Source organism: Aquarana catesbeiana, linkage group LG05 (genome assembly GCF_042186555.1).
Source record: "Aquarana catesbeiana isolate 2022-GZ linkage group LG05, ASM4218655v1, whole genome shotgun sequence".
Classification (NCBI taxonomy): Eukaryota; Metazoa; Chordata; class Amphibia; order Anura; family Ranidae; genus Aquarana; species Aquarana catesbeiana.
Genome location: NC_133328.1, coordinates 635,868,506 through 635,892,473, shown reverse-complemented (window position 1 = coordinate 635,892,473; position 23,968 = coordinate 635,868,506). Strand labels below are relative to the sequence as shown.

General features: G+C 46.2%; 1 protein-coding gene across 4 annotated transcripts in view; it reads right to left on the bottom strand.

Moving 5' to 3' along the window:
- Positions 1–13,184: 13,184 nt before the first annotated feature.
- The window catches only part of LOC141145580 (cytochrome P450 2C14-like), an 85,610-nt gene continuing 74,826 nt past the window's right edge, over positions 13,185–23,968 (bottom strand). For 3 of the 4 annotated variants that reach the window (XM_073632404.1, XM_073632403.1, XM_073632406.1), the window contains 3 exons: positions 18,041–18,182; positions 17,252–17,335; positions 13,185–13,570 (listed from right to left, as the gene is read on the bottom strand). In XM_073632404.1, the coding sequence (XP_073488505.1) occupies positions 13,374–13,570; positions 17,252–17,335; positions 18,041–18,182 (423 nt within the window). In that variant the 3' untranslated portion in view covers positions 13,185–13,373. The remainder of the gene's footprint in view (positions 13,571–17,251; positions 17,336–18,040; positions 18,183–23,968) is intronic. The other variant, XM_073632405.1, reaches the window with a different exon arrangement.

Sequence of the window (23,968 nt, the reverse complement as noted above, 5' to 3'; positions counted from 1 at the left end):
GATCAGTCACTATATAACAAACCATTTATTGATTGACAATAGTCAGGTGGCACAGTGTAGTTCCAAATTGTACATAAAACCATCATAGGTACTTGCATATATACATGGTAACAGTGAATAATAAAAACCCCAATGGTGCAGGGCAAGAAATGGTTAAAGGGTTAACAACATCCATAAAATGCACAGGGTCACAATATTGCTATATAACACTCAATGAGAGATATGGTGCATGTAGTAGGTCCGACGCGTTTCGCGTATCAAACACTCTTCAGGGGCAATAAAGCACCAACATCTAAAAGCAAGAAAAAACAAAAAATCCAAATAGTAAAAAATATAGTGCATGATGAAAAAATGGGGTATGCATATAGGAGAGGCTGCAAAGCCAAAATCCCAGATGTATACTCACTTGACCAAAGAGTGTGACCACCATGGGTTCCATAGTCACGGGCCACCGACTGAGTCAGATCCGGGAGCTGAGGAGGGAGCCCCCAGGACAAGGGGAGAGAGAGACTAAGCCAGGCGCACACAAGAGGAATCCCCATATGGTAATATATCCACACTGGTGTTGAGGTGAGAGGAGAAAATCTGTGGTGGTGATAGAGAGTAATGCATATATGAGGTATGCTCTAGGGCTAGCACAGGCCCCCAATCCCAAAATGGTTGTCCAAAATGTTAACATATACTACCCTCTTACCTAGGTAGTAGATAATGGCCGTATATAATCTGCCCAGTGATGGATACGCTGCCTGGTGGTGAGCTGGCAAAGAAATGGGGGCCCCTTATGTACAACCAGCCGCCCCTCCCCCCCAGCAGGGAAACTCCCCCCAGCGTCAAACAGTGCGGGCACCAGGCGAACCGAGGCCTCTCCCAGCACAGCGGCACTCGCCGCCCACAGCTGCTGGGGACGCCGCCGTCCACGTGTCCGCACAGGATGTAAACACAACGCCGGCAGCGCGACCGAGGTCACATGTACGGCGTGGAGGAATGACGCCGACGCAGGGAGGGGAACCCGCCCCGATCCCCCGTCATCCGCAAGGATGACGGAGAGAGGAGGGGAGGGGGAGGGACCCCAACCTGCGTCGCAGCTCCCGGAAACCGAGACAAGGGGGTGACCAAGTGACATGGACTTCCAGTGGGGGGCACACTACAAAACTGCATCAAAGGGAAAAAGCTGGAACAGAATACAAAAAATATATTGCTGTAAAGATGGAAATAAAACCACCCATAGAACAATGCATGCACCTCAAAGAAAGGAAAAATGACAGGAACATGTGTCATACTAGACAACCCCCAGTGGGAGGCCAACGGTTGAGGGCAAGTGTCCTGTGGACGAATGTCCATGTGAGTGAACTGGTCCAAGGTCTCAAAGCACACCTCCATCCCTATATCGGGTTTACTGGAACAGGTTGGGACTTTAAATGAGACATGGGTCTCCATCCCTATGCATACTGGAAACGGGAGAAGTGGGACTTTGAGTGAGGTGTGCAAAAGAGGCCAAAGGATCAGTCACTATATAACAGTGAGTCAATTTTATGTGTGTGTGCCGCCCATTCTAATTTCTTGCCCTCCTGTCTCCTGTCCCTGAGCTACTTACTTACCATATCGAAAATAAAATAAGAAATGTGTTTTTTTGCCTTATTATCTACCTTAAATCATATTGCTAATTGCATATTGTATTTGTTTGTAGCCTAAATACTCAATTGCGCTTAAAACTGTAATTTTGCAACTTTTGGAAATGCCAGTAAAAACTTGGCTGTGCTAGTAAATTTTGGGTACTGTGTCAGTGAATTTCAATCTGGTAGGTTGACAACACTGTTTTTTGGCCTCATTGAGGTGAGGTGTCCAGGTGTTATTGGCGATATGGAGGTGCCCAAACGTTGGCGACATTGAGACATCCAGGTGTTGCTGCTAGCATGGCGCTGCCCAGGGGTTGTCGGCGGGATGGCGCTGCCCAAAGGTTGTTGGCAGCATGGCGCTGCCCAGGGGTTGTTGGTGTCATGGCGCTACCCATGGGTTGTTGGTGGCATGGCGGTGCCCAGGGGTTTTTGGTGGCATAGCACTGCCCAGGGGTTTTTGGCGGCATGGCGCTGCCCAGGGGTTGTCGGCGGCATGGTGCTGCCCAGGGGTTGTCGGTGGCATGGCGCTGCCCAGGGGTTGTTGGTGGCATGGCGCTGCCCAGGGGTTGTTGGCGGCATGGCGCTGCCCAGGGGTTGTCGGCGGCATGGTGCTGCCCGGGGGTTGTTGGCGGAATAGCGCTACCCAGGAGTTGTAGGTGGCATGGCGCTACCCAGGGGTTGTCGGTGGCATGGCGCTGCCCAGGGGTTGTTGGCGGCATGGCGCTGCCCGGGGGTTGTTGGTGGGATGGCGCTACCCAGGGGTTGTCGGCAGAATGGCACGGCCCAGGATTGCATGAGGGTGCTGAACACCGCAGAGAATCTGTGTATTTGCCAACTGACAAGGCCAGATTTATACTTTTGCCCCCCTTCCTAAGACAACTGTCTTGTCTCTCCTCTAATTCCCTTCTCATCAGTAGGGATGAGCTTCGAGTTCGAGTCGAACTCATGTTCGACTCGAACATTGGCTGTTCGCAAGTTCGCCGAACAGCGAACAATTTGGGGTGTTCGCGGCAAATTCGAATGCCGCGGAACACCCTTTAAAAGTCTATGGGAGAAATCAAAAGTGCTAATTTTAAAGGCTAATATGCAAGTTATTGTCATAAAAAGTGTTTGGGGACCTGGGTCCTGCCCCAGGGGACATGGATCAATGCAAAAAAAAGTTTTAAAAACGGCCGTTTTTTCAGGAGCAGTGATTTTAATAATGCTTAAAGTCAATCAATAAAAGTGTAATATCCCTTTAAATTTCGTACCTGGGGGGTGTCTATAGTATGCCTGTAAAGGGGCGCATGTTTCCTGTGTTTAGAACAGTCTGACAGCAAAATGACATTTTGAAGGAAAAAACTATTGCATTGCATTGCATTGCCGACAATACACTTAGAAGTTCATTGATAAAAACGGCATGGGAATTCCCCAAAGGGGAACCCCGAACCAAAATTTAAAAAAAAAAAATGACGTGGGAGTCCCCCTAAATTCTATACCAGGCCCTTCAGGTCTGATATGGATATTAAGGGGAACCCCGGCCAAAATTTAAAAAAAAAAATGACGTGGGGTTCCCCCTAAATTCCATACCAGACCCTTCAGGTCTGGTATGGATTTTAAGGGGAACCCCGCTCCAAAAAAAAACAAAAAAAAACGGCGTGGGGTCCCCCCAAAAATCCATACCAGACCCTTATCCGAGCACGCAACCTGGCAGGCCGCAGGAAAAGAGGGGGGGACGAGAGTGCGGCCCCCCCTCCCTCCTGAACCGTACCAGGCCACATGCCCTCAACATTGGGAGGGTGCTTTGGGGTAGCCCCCCAAAACACCTTGTCCCCATGTTGATGAGGACAAGGGCCTCATCCCCACAACCCTGGCCGGTGGTTGTGGGGGTCTGCGGGCGGGGGGCTTATCGGAATCTGGAAGCCCCCTTTAACAAGGTGACCCCCAGATCCCGGCCCCCCCCTGTGTGAAATGGTAAGGGGGTACCCCTACCATTTCACGAAAAAAGTGTCAAAAATGTTAAAAATGACAAGAGACAGTTTTTGACAATTCCTTTTTTTAAATGCTTCTTCTTTCTTCTATCTTCCTTCATCTTCTGGTTCTTCTGGCTCTTCTGGTTCTTCCTCCGGCGTTCTCGTCCAGCATCTCCTCCGCGGCGTCTTCTATCTTCTTCTCCTCGGGCCGCTCCGCACCCATGGCATGGGGGGGAGGCTCCCGCTCTTCTCTTCTTCTTTTCTTCTCTTCTTCATTTTCTTCTCCGGGCCGCTCCGCAATCCATGCTGGCATGGAGGGAGGCTCCCGCTGTGTGACGGCGCTCCTCGTCTGACAGTTCTTAAATAACGGGGGGCGGGGCCACTCGGTGACCCCGCCCCCTCTGACGCACGGGACATGACGGGACTTCCCTGTGGCATTCCCCGTGACGTCACAGGGAAGTCCCGTCAAGTCACCGTGCGTCAGAGTGGGGTGGGGTCACCGGGTGGCCCGCCCCCCCGTTATTTAAGAACTGTCAGACGAGGAGCGCCGTCACACAGCGGGAGCCTCCCTCCATGCCAGCATGGATTGCGGAGCGGCCCGGAGAAGAAAATGAAGAAGAGAAGAAGAGAAGAAAAGAAGAAGAGAAGAGCGGGAGCCTCCCCCCCATGCCATGGGTGCAGAGCGGCCCGAGGAGAAGAAGATAGAAGACGCCGCGGAGGAGATGCTGGACGAGAACGCCGGAGGAAGAACCAGAAGAGCCAGAAGAACCAGAAGAACCAGAAGATGAAGGAAGATAGAAGAAAGAAGAAGCATTTAAATAAAGGAATTGTCAAAAACTGTCTCTTGTCATTTTTAACATTTTTGACACTTTTTTCGTGAAATGGTAGGGGTACTTATGTACCCCCTTACCATTTCACACAGGGGGGGGGCCGGGATCTGTCCAGATTCCGATAAGCCCCCCGCCCGCAGACCCCCACAACCACCGGCCAGGGTTGTGGGGATGAGGCCCTTGTCCTCATCAACATGGGGACAAGGTGTTTTGGGGGGCTACCCCAAAGCACCCTCCCAATGTTGAGGGCATGTGGCCTGGTACGGTTCAGGAGGGAGGGGGGCCGCACTCTCGTCCCCCCCTCTTTTCCTGCGGCCTGCCAGGTTGCGTGCTCGGATAAGGGTCTGGTATGGATATTTGGGGGGACCCCACGCCGTTTTTTTTTTTTTTTTTGGCGCGGGGTTCCCCTTAAAATCCATACCAGACCTGAAGGGTCTGGTATGGAATTTAGGGGGAACCCCACGTCATTTTTTTTTTTTAATTTTGGCCGGGGTTCCCCTTAATATCCATACCAGACCTGAAGGGCCTGGTATGGAATTTAGGAGGACTCCCACGTCATTTTTTTTTTTTAATTTTGGTTCGGGGTTCCCTTTTGGGGAATTCCCATGCCGTTTTTATCAATGAACTTCTATGTGTATTGTCGGCAATGCAATAGCCGCGGGTAGTTTTAAATGAGTTTTTTCCTTCAAAATGTCATTTTGCTGTCAGACTGTTCTAAACACAGGAAACATGCGCCCCTTTACAGGCATACTATAGACACCCCCCAGGTACGAAATTTAAAGGGATATTACACTTTTATTGTTTGACTTTAAGCATTATTAAAATCACTGCTCCTGAAAAAACGGCCGTTTTTAAAACTTTTTTTTGCATTGATTCATGTCCCCTGGGGCAGGACCCAGGTCCCCAAACACTTTTTATGACAATAACTTGCATATAAGCCTTTAAAATTAGCACTTTTGTTTATTCATGTTCGTGTCCCATAGACTTTAACGGTGTTCGCGTGTTCGAACGAACTTTTTTCCTGTTCGCATGTTCTGGTGCGAACCGAACAGGGGGGTGTTCGGCTCATCCCTACTCATCAGTATATGTATGTATGTAAGTATGTGAGCGTTTGTATGTTTTATATGCTTGTGTGTGTGTATGTATGTATGTATGTACTTTTAATTTTGACCTCTAATCCTGTAGGACCAGAACTACTTTCTTAGAACTCAGGCAGAATGGTGGCAAGGGCTGCCACTCCTCTAAAAAGCAACCCATGCTTGGATTGCTTTTCAAATGAGTTTCACAGGCGGCGAAGAGAACACATGCATTTTTTAGCAGCATCTGTTTAACCCCTTACATGCAGCATCACTGTGCCGCCACAAGTGCAATGCACACGTTTGCAGGGCAGGTGCATTACGGCCCCATTCACCTTGGGGTAAACTTTCTGCCGCAGCCACAGCATTTATACAACCCAGACTGCTGCCACTGAAGCTAAAGGGGGAGCAGATGGAGGTAGTAAAAAGGTTGTTCAGCCACATGGTTTTACGGTCCCCCAACCTCAAAATGATTGTGGTGAGGTTTATACATGTCTGTGAGACTCTTACTTGTGGCACAGCCATCTAAGTGCTACGTGAGCCACATTGCTACTCTCCTTGGGGCACACAAGGGTGTCCCAACTCTCAGGTATTTTACAATCCAATAGTGAATACTACAAAAAAAAAATTGACATGCGCCGTTAAAGTGTTGGGGTTTTCCCTGAAGAAAAGGTGACAACCCTACTCTCTGTGGAGCGATAGCCCCCCCCCCATAGCTCTTAAAAGGAGCTGACGTACCAGCATAGCTCCCAACTGTCCCTGATTTCGAGGGACTCTCCCTGATTTGGAGAAATGTCCCTCTGTCCCTCATTCCTCCTCATTTGTCCCTCATTTTGGTCTGATCTATATAGATGTATATAAAATGCACTTTTTATCTATTAAAAAGTATTTCCCAATGCTAAACCTTTCATCTGATTTCTAATTTGCTGCATTTGTAAATTCCAAAAGCCAATATAAAGGAATAGTAGTGGTAAAAAAAGCCCTTGTGGGTTTAACCGATCTTGTTTTTTTGTACAATTCTCCTTTAAGGGGGCGTGGCAAGGGGTGTGTCCTATGCCTGCATACTTTTGCTGATAGGTGTCCCTCATTCCCGTCTCAAAAAGTTGGGAGGTGTGCATACCAGTACGGAGCTTCGCAGGAACAAGCCGACCTGCCGCAGTATAATGTTCCAAACAGTGGATTTGGCCACACCTAAAGTTTTTGCTATCTCTCTGATGGGTTTGTTTTGTTTTTTCAGCCTAATGATGGCTTGCTTCACTGATAGTGACAGCTCTTTGGATCTCATATTGAGAGTTGACAGCAACAGATTCCAAATGCAAATAGCACACTTGAAATGAACTCTGGACCTTTTATCTGCTTCTTGTAAATGGGATAATGAGGGGATGACACTAGAGGTCCACCGATATATAGGCCGGCCAATATTTGGCCATTTTTGATAAATCGGCATGGGCCGATTATTATCTAAATTAGGCCGATATTTAACACTGGTCGCCGTTTCTCCTCCCCTCTCCACACTCAGCGCTGCGCTTGATGCTTGCCAGTGCCGCTGAGTGTGTGAAACAGACAGGTAACACAGAGGAGAGAGAGAGGGGATCTGTCAGAATTGAGGTTGATGTCGGGGGTGGGCGGGACCCGGCCGGGGTGGGCAGGATCCAGCAGCTATCAAACACAGCCAGTGGGATAGGATCTGGGCTGGCCGCTATGTGTATATGGCCCTGCCCCTTTTCTTAAGCAGCCCAATCATTGGCTGCTGTTTGATAGCTGCTCCCACCCACCCCGGCCGGGTCCCGCCCACTCCGACATTAAGCTCAATTCTGACAGCTCCTCTCTGTTAGTTTCACACACAGTTTACACTCGGCTCAGTGTGAAACCTATCAGTGCCATCTGTCAGTGCCACCTGCCTGTGCCAGCCAGTGTTGCCAACCAGTGCCTGCCAGTGCCACCTGCCACCTCCAATCAGTGCCACCTGCCAGTGCCAACCAGTGCCACCTTCCAGTGCCAACCAGTGCCACCTTCCAGTGCCAACCAGTGCTACTGCTAATCAGTGCCACCTGCCAGTGCCACCTAGTGCCTGCCAGTGCCAACCAGTGCTACCGCCAATCAGTGCCACCTGCCAGTGCCAACCAGTGCCTCCTCCAACCAGTGCCACCTGTCAGTGCCACTGTAAATCAGTGCCAACCAGTGCCACTTCCAATCAGTGCCACCTGCCAGCGTAATCTGTCAGTGCCACCTGCCAATCAGTGCCACATGCCAGCGCTACCTGCCACTGCCAACCAGTGCCATCTGTCAGTTCCAAACCAGTGCCAACCAGTGCCACCTGCCAGTGCCAACCAGTGCCATCTGTCAGTTCCAAACCAGTGCCACCAACCAGTGCCATCTGCCAGTGCCAACCAGTGCCATCTGCCAGTTCCAAACCAGTGTCACCTGCCAGTTCCAAACCAGTGCCACCTGCCAGTGCCAGCCAATGCCACCTGCCAGTGCCAATCAGTGCCACCTGCCAGTGCCACTTGCCTAAGCCAACCAGTTCCACCTGCCACAGCCAACCAGTGCCATCTGTACTGAGGACATCAAGTGTGTGGTAGAGTGACAGGAGCAAGCAGGGAGGAGTGGGTGAGGTTTTTATTTTTTTTTAAATTGGCCTAAAATATCGGCCACGAAAATCAGCATCATATCTCCGCCATCAGCCGCCCCAATTTCTAAATATCGGTATCGGCATTGGCCAGAGAAAAACCCATATCGGTCGACCTCTAGATTACACACACCTGGCCATGGAACAGCTGAGCAGCCAATTGTCTCATTACTTTTGGTCCCTTAAAAAGTGGGAGGCACATATACAAACGGTTGTAACTCCTACACCGTTCACCTGATCCGCGGTTAAAGCGCATCTTGTTTGTTTCATTTCAAATCCATTGTGGTGGTGTATAGAGCCAAAAAGATTAGAATTGTGTCAATGTTCCAATATTTATGGACCTAACTGTAGTTATTCCTGGTGAGTATCACTGCCATCCACCACCTTGAAATGTGAATCTGTGCATCAACACCACCACCAGAGGCTGAAAGACTTGCTTACCAGCTCACATGGACCTCTCACCACAAGAGGTCAATAGTGCTTGTGGTTCTATACCCAGCCAGGGCCCTTTATGACTTCAGAGGGTCTTCCCGCAGTGACATATTAATCTTCCTGACACAATTGTCATCGGAGTACCCCAAAATGAAAAAGGCTCCACATAGTGTAAGCAATTTTTAGCATATGTAGAAAGTTTTTTTTTATGATTTGTGGAGCCTTTTTCATTTTGGGGTACTCTGATGAACCCCCCCTCCTGAACCATACCAGGCCATATGCCCGTAAAGGGGTTGTAAAGGTTCGTGTTTTTTCACCTTAATGCATCCTATGATCAGTGACCGCCCCCCCCGCCCGTTTTACTTACCTGAATCCTCGAACTTGTCCCACGGGGACGCGCTCTCTCTCTGACCGGGGTTCTCGGCTCTTGATTTGATAGACCGATACTAGCGCAGCCATTGGCTCCCTCTACTGTCAATCAAATCCAATGATGCGGCCCCAGGGGGCGGGACCGAGTCCTGCATTCAGCGTCTATGGACGCCGAATGCTGGGCTCGGGAGCGCGCCCACAAGGTAACCCCCAGGGGTAGCGCTTCTCCCAGGGGGTTATCTGATGTGGGGAGGAGCCACGAGAGCCGCCAAGGAACCCCAGAAGAGGATGTTCGGGGACCACTGTGTGCAAAACGAGCTGCACAGTGGAGGTAAGTATGATATGTTTGTTATTTAAAAAAAAAAAAAAAACCTGAACCTTTAGTGTCACTTTAACATAGGGGTTTGCGTTATCTGAATCTGGAAGCCCGGACCCCCAGATAACACCCCCATTCACCAAAAAAAGTGTACAAAAAAAAATAAATACATAGTTACAGTAGGTGAGGTTGAAAAATGACAAGTCCTTCAAGTCCAACCTGTGTGTGTGCTTTTATGTTAATATTACATTGTATATCCCTGTATGTTGTGGTCGTTCCGTGCCCCTGGAAGACGCAATTTTTTTGCGAAACGCAGCGTAGGGCTGAGCGGCAACATCGCGTCACCTCCCACTGTCGTTGTATATCCAGCAGGACGGGCTATCTGTGGTCATCCGGCCGGGGTGCCACAGACTGTTCTTCTTCTGAGGATGTTATTTCCTATTCTACATGTGAGTGTTTATTATTTTTTTAAATAAATATTGTTTGATTTTACACTATGGGAGCCCTCCTCTTTTTCTCTCTATGATGATATTACTCTGCTGAGGGCCAAGTCCTTCCCTGTGGACCCATTCATCTCCACCACAGTTCCAGACGTCCCTTTCCAGCCTCCATCCTGACTCCTGGAAGTTCCAGAATAGCAGGATCTCACAGCCCATCTAGACCCTCTGTAACGGGGGGTCATGGGGTTCTGGTAAGCGGCCAGGCTCTTTATCTATGGTGGTGGACCCATACACCTAGCATTCCATATTATTGAACAATCCAGGACTGTTTTATCACTTTTTTGGGGTGTTTTTTTCTATATGGACTATTTCTTTATTATTTCACATTTATATTTCTAATTTGTATATATTATACACGGAATTTTTTCTGTTCAAAGATTCTCTGCGCTAATTTTGATATATTATTGCATAATCTGTATATGTATTTAAGGGGGCCTGTATACTCCCCCAAGTTTGCACAGTGTGTTATACTATCACATTTATACAAATAAGGATTTTGACTTTTTCAAGGTTGTGGTACCTTTCAGCCACACACATATTAATTTGTTTAGTGCGATTCACCTTTTTTTCCTATTTACGTTGTGTGTTTGTGTCACATTTAGGACATTGCAGCATATATTTTATACATTTTTGAAGCGCAGTTATTTTTTCTTTCTTGGTTCTGCCTCTGCTGGGTCTTCTCCGTTATCTTCTCGCTCTTTTGCTGGGTCTTCTCCGCTGTCTCCTCCCTCTGTTCTTCTTCCGATGTTGACTTGATGCTCTCTCTCCCTCTAATGCCGGGTGCACAGTGTGCCACTACTTATATTTGCATGGGGCTAGACCCAGCAGAGGCAAAATACAGCGGAAAGAGGGAGAAGAACCGGAGAGGGCTAGAAGACATCAGCGTTCCCCCTAAAGATTCATACCAGACAGTGCCTGGTATTGTCGGGGATCAAAGTCTTAATCACTGTTCATTGAAGTCAGACTTCAAGTCGCAGGGCAAAGTTGGATCCACTGTTGCGGCGAAGTCACACAAGTGTGAAAGGGGCCTTACAGACTGCTCAATATTTACCTAATGTTATCCTCCAGGAGTGTAACAGGCCACATTTACTTGTTACCACTACTGATAGTACTGTAGTATTTCTCCTTCCAGGGCGGTATGGAATGAGCCACAAAGCCATAAACTGTCCGGGTATTGGCAAAATGTGGTAGAGACTATTAATCGGGTGTATCAAACACAGGTACAGGTTGATCCAAGAATATGCTTATTGGGTCAATTAGATAAAGAATTATACACTCCAGTAACTAGGATACCCATTAATAAGATGCTATTTATAGCACGAAAATGGATATCCTCCAAAACTCCAACATATGAGGAATGGCAGATGTATAAGAACAGGGGTTTAGCAAATAAATTTAATGAAATGTAGGACCAATGTGGAACCAGGGCTGATGCTACCAGAGCTGACAACATTTATTTTCGGATCAGATGGAAATATCAAAGGTCAATAGACAATTCACTAGCTATTGATTAGTTAAGGAATGATAGCTAAAATAGGAAGAATTGGTATGGAAGATTCATGAAGGGGAGGGATATGCTAGTAACTGATTTAGTTTGGCCCAAGGTAGGGGGGAGGAGGAAAAAAGAAGGAGAAGGAGAATTTTTTTTTTGTAATATGTTGTTATTTTTTTTCAAACAGTGGGGAGGCTGAAGTATAGCAAGAATAAAAACCAATCCAAAGCTTATTGCACAGATCAGATATTGCCAGATTTAAGTCCCAATTTAGATATTACTTGCATGCCCAGGAACAGGTAGACTGGTTGGGGTGACTTGCGGTCTTGTTCTCAGTGCCGGCACTCAAGTAGGAAGAGTGTCCCAGTGTTGTGCAGTGGAGCGATGGATGTAAGCCACTCGAGGACACAGAGGAGAGGGTGTCATGGCTGTGTGAATAGGCAGCCGAAAGAAGTCAGCACCTGATAGGTGAATCACCGCCGCTGGAACCCATTGGAGTGGAAGGAAGTTTACATCCACCTCTCCACCGGCACAGCTTGGGACACTTTTTTCCTACTTGAGCTCTGGCAGTGGGAACAAGACCGTGAGTCACCCTAACCAGTCTATCCGTTTCTGGGCATGCATGTAATATCCCCATTGGGACTTACTGTAAATCTGTTAATATCTGATCTGTGCAATAAGCTTTGGATTGTTTTTATTCTTGCTATACTCCAGCTTCTCCACTGTTTAATTGACTAAAACATGGGAGTTTTTAGATTTCTAAAGCCTCGTACACGCGATCGGACTTCAAACAAACTTTTCCATGGATTTCTGTCCAAAGGGCGTTGGCCGTGAACTTGGTATGCATACACACGGCAGGACTTTTTCAGCCAACTTTCACCAAATCACGTGGGTTTTCAGCTCTTTACCGCCACCCTTTCGTCAACCTCTGTATTGTTGTCTGATCTTTTGCATTGGTTCTGAGCATGCGTGTTTGTACTTTGGACTAAAGTCCGATGGATTTGTGTACACACGATCGGACTAGCCGACGTAGGACTTTTGTTGCAGGAAAGTTTGTCTGTTTGCACAGCCAACATTTGTCTGATGAAAACCGAAAAAGTTTGTCTGATGGAGCGTACACACGGTCGGATGTTGCCTTAAAACAGATCATTTGCATGTTTGTTGTCAAAAAGTCTGATCGTGTGTATGGGCCTTTAGTCTCATTTGCTCCCCGAGTTTGTGAGCTGCCTGGTTGTAGTTTGGATTTCATATTGGTTATCCTTTTCCCTTGCGCCCACCTTTTAGTTTTTTTTTGTTTTTTACATGAAGCATTCCATGTGCACAAATGATTACAATCAGCAACCTGCACACATAATAGCAAAAAAAAATGTCCCCTTACATTGATAGTCAGAGGAGAGGCCTCCCCTTACTTTGGTGCTCAGTGGGAGAAATGTCCTCTTTACATTGGTAGCCCGTAGAGAAGGGCCCCCTTACATTGCTGGTCAGAGGAAAAATGACCTCTTACGTTGGTGGTCAGTGAAAATGTGAATGAAGAAGGGTTCCTCTGCATTAGTGGCCCATGGGAAAATTCCCGCTTACTTAGGTGGCCAGTCGAGATGGGTACCTTTACATTAGTGGTTAATGGGAAGAATATTCCACACCATCCCCGGTTTAGATAGATGTGAAGAGGTTCCCCTACAGAAAATCTTATTTGGCATATTACAGGATGCTTGCTGGGTAATGTTCAGGACACAGCTGACATAATGTCATATTTAGTAGAATGGAGCCATTTGTACTCCTGACTCTGGGCTTCTGGGGGCATTTACTTGTTTGGTACACATAACTTGGATTGATAATATTGGCCAATAGGTAGAAGAGAGGACATTAAATAATTATGAGTATATAATATATATCAATCTTACAACGTATTTCTTGAGTAGTACAGTGTTTAGCAGCTTTGCCATTTCTTGGTATTGACAGCACTACATATGCGTTCATTCTTTAACTATTTATTCATGAGCCAGGGCCCTACTACATGAAATAGTGTTTTCAATTAAACCTTTTAGACAGATTATAATAAAGCATGCAAAAGTTTTAAATTTTGTTGTATATTAATATACTTGTGTATTGAGGTCCACCCCAAAGAATCCCCAAGATACTCTTTTCATAACAATGTTGCAGGTTACTTGCTGGGTAATGCTCGGGGCACGGCACACAGCTGAGCATTGTATATAATGTCATGTTTGTTAGCATTCAGCCATTTGGAGTCTTGACGCTCAGATCCCGGGGGCAGCTTGAAGGTGAATTTCTGGAGCAAAGCAGAGAGGAGAAGGAAGAGCTCCATTTGGGCCAAACTCTCTCCGGGACAAACACGCTTTCCTGCAAAAAAGTTGAAGAACATTTGAGGGAAAGATATAAATCCATATACAGTCAGGTCTATAAATATTGGGACATCGACACAATTCTAATCTTTTTGGCGCTATACACCACCACAATGGATTTGAAATGAAACAAACAAGATGTGCTTTAACTGCAGACTTTCAGCCTTAATTTGAGGGTATTTACATCTAAATCAGGTGAACCGTGTAGGAATTACAACAGTTTATATATGTGCCTCCCACTTTTTAAGAGACCAAAAGTAAAGGGACAATTGGCTGCTCAGCTGTTCCATGGCCAGGTGTGTGTTATTCCCTCATTACCCCATTTACAAGGAGCAGATAAAAGGTCCAGAGTTCATTTCAAGTGTGCTATTTGCATTTGGAATCTGTTGTTGTCAACTCTCAATATATGATCCAAAGAGCTTCACTATCAGTGAAGCAATTCATCATTAGGCTGGAAAAACAAAACAAACCCATCAGAGAGATAGCAAAAACATTAGGTGTGGCCAAATCAACTGTTTGGAACATCCTTTAAAAGAAAGAACGCATCGGTGAGCTCAGTAACACCAAAAGACCTGGAAGACCACGGAAAACAACTGTGGTGGATGACTGAAGAATTCTTTCCCTGGTGAAGAAAACACCCTTCACAACAGTTGTCCAGATCAAGAACACTCTCCAGGAGGTAGGTGTATATGTGTCAAAGTCAACAATCAAGAGAAGACTTCCCCAGAGTGAATACCGAGGGTTCACCACAAGATGTAAATCATTGGTGAGCCTCAAAAATAGGAAGGCCAGATTAGAGTTTGCCAAACAACATCTAAAAAAGCCTTTACAGTTCTGGAACAACATCCTATGGACAGATGAAACCAAGATCAACTTGAACCAGAGTGATGGGAAGAAAAGAATATGGAGAAGGAAAGGAACTGCTCATGATCCAAAGCATACCACCTCATCAGTGAAGCATGGTGGTGGTAGTGTCATGGCGTGGGCATGTATGGCTGCCAATGGAACTGGTTCTCTTGTATTTATTGATGATGTGACTGCTGACAAAAGCAGCAGGATGAATTCTGAAGTGTTTCAGGCAATATTATCTGCTCATATTCAGCAAAATGCTTCAGAACTCATTGGACGGCGCTTCACAGTGCAGCTGGACAATGACCCAAAGCATACTGTGAAAGCAACCAAAGAGTTTTTTAAGGGAAAGAAGTGGAATGTTATGCAATGGCCAAGTCAATCACCTGACCTGAATCCAATTGAGCATGCATTTCACTTGCTGAAGACAAAACTGAAGGGAAAATGCCCCAAGAACAAGCAGGAACTGAAGACAGTTGCAGTAGAGGCCTGGCAGAGCATCACCAGGGATGAAACCAAGCGTCTGGTGATGTCTATGCGTTCCAGACTTCAGGCTGTAATTGGCTGCAAAGGATTTGCAACCAAGTATTAAAAAGTGAAAGTTTGATGGATGATTGTTAATCTGTCCCATTACTTTTGGTCCCTTAAAAAGTGGGAGGCACATATACAAACTGTTGTAATTCCTACACCGTTCACTTGATTTGGATGTAAATACCCTCAAATTAAAGCTGCAAGTCTGCAGTTAAAGCACATCTTGTTTGTTTCATTTTAAATCCATTGTGGTGGTGTATAGAGCCAAAAAGATTAGAATTGTGTTGATGTCCTAATATTTATGGACCTGACTGTAGGAACATACTGAAGCTGCTTTTAGACCATTTTAGACCAAACACGCATGTGAACCACCTCTGGGCTCTATGATGGAATTGGGCTCTTGGATTCCTCAGCATACACCAACCAGGATATGAAACAGGAAAAACTCGATACTGCAAGTACAGTTTGAACCGTTTATTAAATAAAGCAGAAAAGATGGTGGTAACGGGATGATGCGGGCGTCCTCCTCAGTGCACAAGATGCCTGCCGTGCCGCCCTGACCCCTCCCCAACGCGTATCGATGCAGGGACTATCCCCCTGAAGTAGATGCGTAATCCCCTGCATTGATACGCGTTGGGGAGGGGTCAGGGCGGCACAGCAGGCATCTTGTGCACCCCCATAAAATCATTCTCTGCAGCTATTACCTTTTGTACCACCACCTCCTCCCTTTAGAATGTAAGCTCTACGAGCCGGGCCCTCCTTTACCTTTTGTATTGAACTGTACTGTAATTGTGTTGTCCACCCTATACATTGTAAAGCGCTGCGTAAACTGTTGGCGCTATATAAATTGCGTATAATAATAATTATATATTATATATATATATATTTTTTTTTGGCTTGTAATACACAGTTATGCACTAGGCACTTAACTAGATGCATAGTATGATATATGTGTATTAACATTTATAATTCACTGGTTCATTATTTAATTTGAGATCAATTATTTACTGTGCATTTCTTATACATGCCTTTTAGCGCAGTATATATTTATTTATGATTGTTTTTTGCACAATATATGTGACGTGTGTAATGCTGGCAGCTTTAGGCATTTTATTTACATTTAGCATTTAGGAATTGGTAGCTCACGGGATTGTCTTTTTATTTATTTTTGCTATAAATCACAGAGAGGAGATAAGGGCGCTCTGGTGGAGGTGCATAGCTGGTCAGAGGGATGATAGTGATGAGGTGGCACTGCTGGCAGCACTTTGGTTAGAGGAGAAGCAACTCTGAAGATATAAAAAGGAAAAGAAGGGCGCCTCTAAGTGCAGTATGCAAAATTTAATGAAGTGCACAAAGGGTTAAAGGCACTTACAAGATTGTTGAGCGTTAAACATGATGCAATCAGGAGTCCTCATCTGTGGCATGTGTCCAATCTCGGCATGGTGGTAGAGAGCAGTGTAGAGCTGTCCAGCAGCTGTAAAGCGTTCTTGTACGTGCTGTAGAGAGGAGGCAGCAGGGAAGCCTGTGTTTTGGGTTCACTATGGGACACACAATGGCCTCAGTGGGGAGATGCCATCAGCCTTGTGTGTTCCGCAGTGAACCCGGAACACAGACTTCCCTGCTGCCTCCTCTCTTCAGCACGTATGAGAATGCTCTACACTGCTCACTACCACCGTGCCGAGAGTGGACACATGCCACAGATGAGGACTTCTGATTTTATCATGTTTAAACACTCAACGATCTTGTAAGTGCTTTTAACCCTTTGTGCACCTTATTAAATTTTGCATACTGCACTTAGAGGCACCTTTCTTTTCCTTCTTGCTATAAATCACAGACTGTGGTGTTGGCATCTATGGCAGCCCCTATGGATTACAGACTAGTTCATTGGATTCTATGGAGGTTGCTTTAAACCACAGACTGGGGGGTTGGGTTATATGGAGGCTAATATGAAACACTGATGAGGGAAATCAGACGAATGACAGATTCACCCATCAATGACAAGATCTTACACATCCCCTTGCTTTTCCCACTCCACATCCTGCCTCCTTTTTATATCATTGTTTGAATCTTACATTTTGCCCATGTCCCTTACGCTCCTATTGTAAAATAATAAAATGGAAGATCGTGTACTGCTGATTTTAGATATTTTGGTTGGCCAGCTCTATATAGTCAGCTGATTTTTTTTTTTAGTCAAACAAAATGCTTCTAAGCAGAAATTTATAGAAAGCAGAAGCTGGAGATTTCAGTTATACATTTAACATTTTGGAATGGTAAGGACTGGAGCATTTCCTGAAAGTACCATGAACAATTCTTCGTTCCTTATCCTTTCCCTTCGTGGTGGCAGGTTTACTGCAACAATATAGATGGAGTTTCAGAATCTTCTCTGTTCCTCAAAAAGAAAGTAATATTTTTTCTATGAAAATTTAGAAAAAAAAAAAACTCAAGGGCAACAAGGGAATTATTTATGCAGAGATCTTGGAACATTATATAATTCCCCAAACGAGAAACAAAAGACCTGGGTTGGGCTCTGTACGTATGATTTCTAGGGCTGATTTTTCAGTATTGACTAACGTGTTTGTTTAAGGAGAGCCTTGCTCTTTGTGACAGTTTTTTTTTTTTTTTTTTTAAGCCCACCTCCCAACAATCCTATACTCACCTTCACTGTCCTCCACTACCACTCCTGTCAGCTGCCCCCACAAAATACCAGGTGCTTCCAAGTATGAGGGAACATGTGACCTGCACCTGAGATGCAGTATTTGGGTCTAATGACCAATCGCTAGGCATGAACACTTTTGCATGGTTGAGGGGTGACATCAGCTTAAGCTTCAACAATGGGTGTTCTGCCGGGACTATGACAGAGGAAGGATAGGCAGGACAGCACTGTGGAAGTAGAAGAAGGTGGAAGTAAAAGGTGGTGAAGGGTGTCGCTTTCCTGAATGAGCAAGGGTACTGGGTTTCTCTAGGAACTCTCCAAAAAGGAAGATCTGCAGAGACTTGCGCGATAGAATATTTCTATGCATTACATTGAACAAATGGTCTACTTCACCCTTGCCTGGAACTAACAAAATTAATGTTGTGGATATCTCACCAGCTGAGAATGGCATGAAGGCCACCCGATTACGGAATTGGCCCTCCGCATCCAGGAAGTGCCCGGGATTGAACTGATCTGGCATCTCCCATTGAGAGGGGTCATTAAGCACTGATGTCAGGAATGGGATGACGATGGTGCCCTGGTAAAAAGAGAGAGGCACTTTTATACACAAGTACAAATTCATTCTACAGTCTTAGTCCCAATTAAATCATGTGAACGTCTGTGACAAGTCACAAATTTTTTTTTTTTTGCCACATCAGTTAACTTTATCCAGAGACTGCTTTCAGAATGATACTCATATATGTCTCTAATCCAGTCACATCATTGTGGCCTTTCGAGTTTTTTTTTTTTTTTTTTTCCCCTTTTAAAGTAGTGTGTTACAGTTTGCGTTTCAATGTGAAAATAGTAACAATAGTCCCGAACTACAGATCACATACTATACAACTTGTACCTCAAAGCCAGTTGGCCGCATATCCTATTATTACCATTATACATATTTATGTATTATTACTTTTCCCTTGATTAAACCCACCCTCCCGCCCCCCTGTGACCCTCCCTTATTGGACCCCCATGATTCCCGGGCACACCCAATGGACAGCATCGATTCTGTACATTGTTCTCTCTTGTCTCTAAGCTACTCCTAACTCAGCCACGCCCCATTACTAAGAAGGCAAGTACTCTCAGCGCTAGAGTAGCACTGATTGCGGGCATGGCATTGCTTGGACCCACAGGTTCCACAATCTCACAAACTTATTGTAGTTGCCTGACCTAATGTAAAATGTCCTTTCGCTCCACACTGTGGAGTTGACGGTTCCAATCCAATCTTCCAGAGTTGGGGGGGTTCTTGATTGCCAAGACTGTGCTATTAGTTTCCTGGCTTGAAACAGGCATCTTGCTACTGCTACCGCTGTGTTCCTGTCTCTCAGCCCATTGTTAACATGTCCCAGCACACAAGTCTTGGGATCAAGCTCTAAATTAATTTTAAACATTGTATTTACTTTCTTTAAGATCTCGGACCAATACCTGACTAGTTTTGGACACCTCCATACCATATGAATTAGGTCACCTGTTCTTCTGCATCTAGGGCACTCGTCGTTGATTCTGCGGCCAAACATAAAAAGCTTTTTTGGTGTGTAGTAAGATCTATGCAGCAGCATCAGATGGGAGGCTTTTTGTGAAGGTGAGACCGACACCTCTGGTCCAAGTTCCAGGATCCTTTTCCACTCTGTGTCCGTTATCTCCCCCACATCGGCCGCCCATCTGTCCCTGCCCCCAGGGAAGCCTACCTGCATATTTATTCGCTTTATTAATTGGGTATATATCTCTGAGATTAACCCCTTAGAGGTCTCTGATTTAATTATTGTTTGTAGTAGTGGAATCCTACACCATGTGGGGGGTTGCCTGCCGAGCTGCTTGCTCAAGGCATGCCTAATCTGTAGATAGCTATAGAATACATGATTTGGCAACCCGTACTCATGCCTCAGTTCCTCAAAGGATTTCAGGGTATCCCCCGCATATAGCTGTATCAGCCGGCTTATCCCGCACCTTTCCCACAACTTGTTGCTGTCGACAGATAGTAATTCCTGCAAGTTCTTATTATTCCAGATTGGTGAATATTCTGAGGTTCCTTTATACCCCATTATTCGCTTAGTTGTCTGCCAAACCCTAGTAATCATTTTAAGTGTCGGGATCTCTCCTTGTAGTGACTCTGCCTCCAGTGCTTCCACTAGTGAACTATGTGGGCTTCACTGTAAAATAATTTGGGCACTCTTACTTCCCCCTCCATCAATGGCGCATCCGCCAAGTTGTTGTAACTGGGCTGCCAGGAAATAGGTGGACGGATGGGGAACCCCCAGTCCCCCCTCCGTGACGGGACACTGCAGTTTTTGTAAACCTATCCTGGCCTGCCCTTTTTTCCCATATTAATTCCCTGAAAAGGGATTGAATTTTTTGGAACCACTTCTCCCCAATCCAAACTGGGGAGTTGTGGAGCAGGTACAACAACTGAGGCAACCAGACCATTTTAATCAGGTTGGCCCGACCCGCCACAGACAAGGGGAGTCTACTCCAGATATCACATTTTTTTTTAAATTTTGATAGGAGGGGGACCAAGTTGTCGTCGATGAACACGCTGGGGTCCTTGGATAACACAACGCCGAGATACTTAATTTTCTCCATAACTTTCAATTGGGGCAAGCTCATCGAAGTCGGATTGGCCAATGGATCAACCGGCAGGAGCGATGATTTCTCCCAGTTAATGGTCAATCCTGAAAACTTTCCAAAGTCCTCCACTAGATGCATCACTTTCTCCAGTGAGGAAGTCGTGTCCCCCAGGAAAAATAGGACATCGTCCGCAAAAAGCGCTATTCGCTCTTCCTCCCCTTTTCTGTGGAATCCCTGCAGTTCGGATGATGATCTCACTGCTCCCACCAGTGGCTCCATGGCCAAAACATACAGCAAAGGGGACAAGGGGCACCCCTGTCTCGTCCCTCTTTCGAGGGGAAAACTTTCCGAGTAATCATTATTTATCTTGAGTCTTGCCTTTGGATTTTTATATAGGATCTTTAACCAGCTGATAAATACAGGGCCAAATCCAAACCTCTCAAGCACCCACCAGAGATATTCCCACTCCAGGCTATCGAAGGCCTTGGCGGTGTCCAAAGACAATATAGCTCTAGACCCTACGTTCTCTGTTGGTACCTGGAGGTTCAAATAGGCCCTTCTGATATTAGGACTGGTAGACCGACCGCGGATAAACCCCGATTGGTCTGGATGCACAAGTTTTGCAATACATTTGTTTAATCTGGATGCGAGCACCCTTGCAACGATCTTGGCATCTGAGCACAGTAATGATATCGGTCTGTATGAGGTGACTTCCAGTTGGTCTTTCCCCTCTTTTGGTATCACTATTATATCAGCCTCTGACATTGATAAGGGCAACCTCCCGTCCTTGATCGACTGCCCCAGTGCTTTTAAGAGCTCCGGGAGCAGCACCTCCCCGTACTTTCTATAGATCTCCAATGGCAATCCGTCCGAACCGGGAGATTTCTGGCCTGACAGCTCCGTGACAGCCTTTTGCAACTCCTCCAAGGTCAGAGGAGACTCCATCTCACTCCTGTCCCTTTCCGAGAGCACGGGCAGATCCACCCCTTCTAGAAACCCGTCCATATCGCGCCGGTCCGACCCCCGGCGCGACCTGTACAGATCCCTATAGAACGCAGAGAAAGTCTCTAAGACCACGGCGGGATCAGAAGTAATCTCTCCAGCCGGTGTCTTAATTGAGAAAATGGCCGATGGAGATAGATTAGACTTAGTTATAAGTGCAAGCATCCGGCCTACTTTCTCCCCTTCTCTGAAATAATTTTGTTTCTGGAAAAGTCTTTTATTCTCTACTCTTCTATTAATTACTTCTCTGTACTGTTGTTGTCTGTTGAGCCAAATCTCCTGTTTTTCAGGGGTTGGGTCCGCCACGTATTGCGCTTCTGATTCCATGGCTTCCCTACTAGCCCTCACCTCCCATTACCTTGACGTTTTCTTTACTATGGCAACCTGCTGGTGTAATAGTCCCCTAAGGAATGCTTTTAGGGTATCCCACACTACCCCCGCTGGTGCTGTACCTGAGTTAAATGTTACAAATTCTTTTAATTTGGAGGTTACTTCTACTGGGCTGCTTATTAAATCCAACCAAAGTGGCTTTATTGTCCACCTTTTCTGGCCAGGTCTAGTGTTTAGGTTCAAGGTCAAGGTCAAGGGAGAGTGATCTGAAATTCCCCTCGGCTTATACTCTATGTTCCCTATTAATTGCAGAGCTTCACTGTTACCTAATACCATATCTATGCGCGAGAGAGTGGAATATGAATAACAGGAGTGCTGCCGGGTGTTTGGATTGTGAGATCTCCATAGGTCGCACCACCCAATTTCTTTCAGAAGTTGGCCTAGGCGCCCCTCTGATAATCTCTCCGCCCAATTCACTGGCGGAAACCGATCCATTTTATTATCCAGAACTGCATTAAAATCCCCCACCAATATTATCGGTACGTCAGCCTTATTGTCCACAAACTCCAACAGATCCAAAATGGTCTCTGTTTTAAACGGAGGCGGGATATAAATATTTGCTAACACCAGAGGTCTATTTTCCACAACACAACTCAAAAAGACGTAGCGTCCCAGCGCGTCTATTCTGGCTTCCCTGCAGGAAAATGAGATACCTCTTCCCACCAATATGCTCACCCCTCTCCCTCCCCCCTCTGCATTTCCTGGTTGCAAATACAAATCTCGTGTGCCAATGTACGTTACTTTTATAAACCCCCCTCCTAACTATGTGTGCCTTACGTGCACCCCATTGCCCGACCCTGTATCTCGCTACAAGCCCCCCTCCCCCCCCTTCAACTTTATTCATCCCCCACCTCACCACCCTTGTTCGTGACCCCCCCTCCTGCCTAATTAGGCTAGCCCTAGGGGCTGCACTTGTGACCTTTTTTCTCCCCCCCAACCATTCTAGAAATAACTCCCCTCTCATATACCAGAAAAATGCATTGTGACTTACTACCACGCTCTTACCCCCCTCCCCCCCTCCCACAACCCTCTTCCAAGCCCTCAAAACAACACTTAAAACATTCATAACTAGTGAAATCACATCATTTGTCCGTGCTTCCATCTATCACGCCCCCCCCTTCCCCCCTCCCCCGTGTCGTCTGCCAATTGCTGTGAGGAAAACAACAAATGAAAAAAAAAAAAAAATAGCTAAATAAAATAGAAAATAAAAAAAAAAAGATACATTTTCCACCTTTCCTTTCCAAGTTTAACTAGCCTTATTCAACCCCTAGCTCTGCAGGTCCGTTTTGTTATCTTCCAGCCATTTTGTTGCCCCTGTTGTTGTGTCGAAGAAATGGGTAGCCCCTAGGGCAGTGATACGTAGCCGTGCAGGATACAGCAGGGCATATTCTATTTTGTAATTCCGTAGGTTACGCTTAATGTCCCTGAATTCAGCCCTTCGTTTCTGGAGGTCTGGGGAGTAGTCGGGGAAAAATAAAATCTTGGCTCCGTTGTGCAGAATATCTCCCAGCTCTCTGGCCCTACGCATCAAGGTTACCTTATCTCTGTAGTTGATGAGCTTCATGATAATTGGTCTGGGATATCCCCCTGATGGTGGGGCCCTAGTTGGCACTCTGTGGGCTCTTTCAATAGCAAAAAGGTGAGAGAAGGTTTCCGTCCCGAATATTCCCCTGAGCCATTTCTCCAAAAACTCCTCGGGGTGGGGACCCTCGCACCGCTCCGGTAGGCCTACCACCCTTACGTTGTTTCTGCGGGACCTGTTTTCCATTTCCTCCATTTTTGCTTTATGTAGACCCATCTGCGTTTTTAATGCCTTAAGCTCTTGCTTTAGTGGGGTTAGATCGTCCTCAACCTGACTCACTCTCTCCTCCAGTGTTGTTGTTCTGGCAATAGTCCTTTGCAGTTCTTGGCTTACTATAATTAACTCTTCCTTTAGCCCTGTCAGCTGGTCGCACAGGTCGCTTAGGGAGGCCTTACAGGAATTGACAGCGCATAGAACATCTTTCAGTGTGGGTTCAGCTTCTTCTGGTGCGTTTTGCGCAGTAGCATTATTAGTCGCTAATCCTGCGGGCTCGCCCGCAGAGCTTTTACTGCTCGCCGTTTTTATTGGGTGCGTTACCGCTGGTCCTTTTCCTAGACTCTTCCTGTCCCCTGAACCTCCCGCTTGTGGTCTATCCTGCTGCTGCTGAGTACTTTTAGATGGAGATGAGGTAGAGGGGTGCGCAAATTTTTCAAGTTTAGCCGCTGCTGCAGCTGCTGCCTGGTTCCCCTTCTCTTTTGAAGTGCGGGTCATTTGGGAGCTAGTATTCTCCTGTTGTTGCAGCTCCTCTCCCTTTTTCCTAGTCATGACTTATTGTGTGAGCCAGAGGG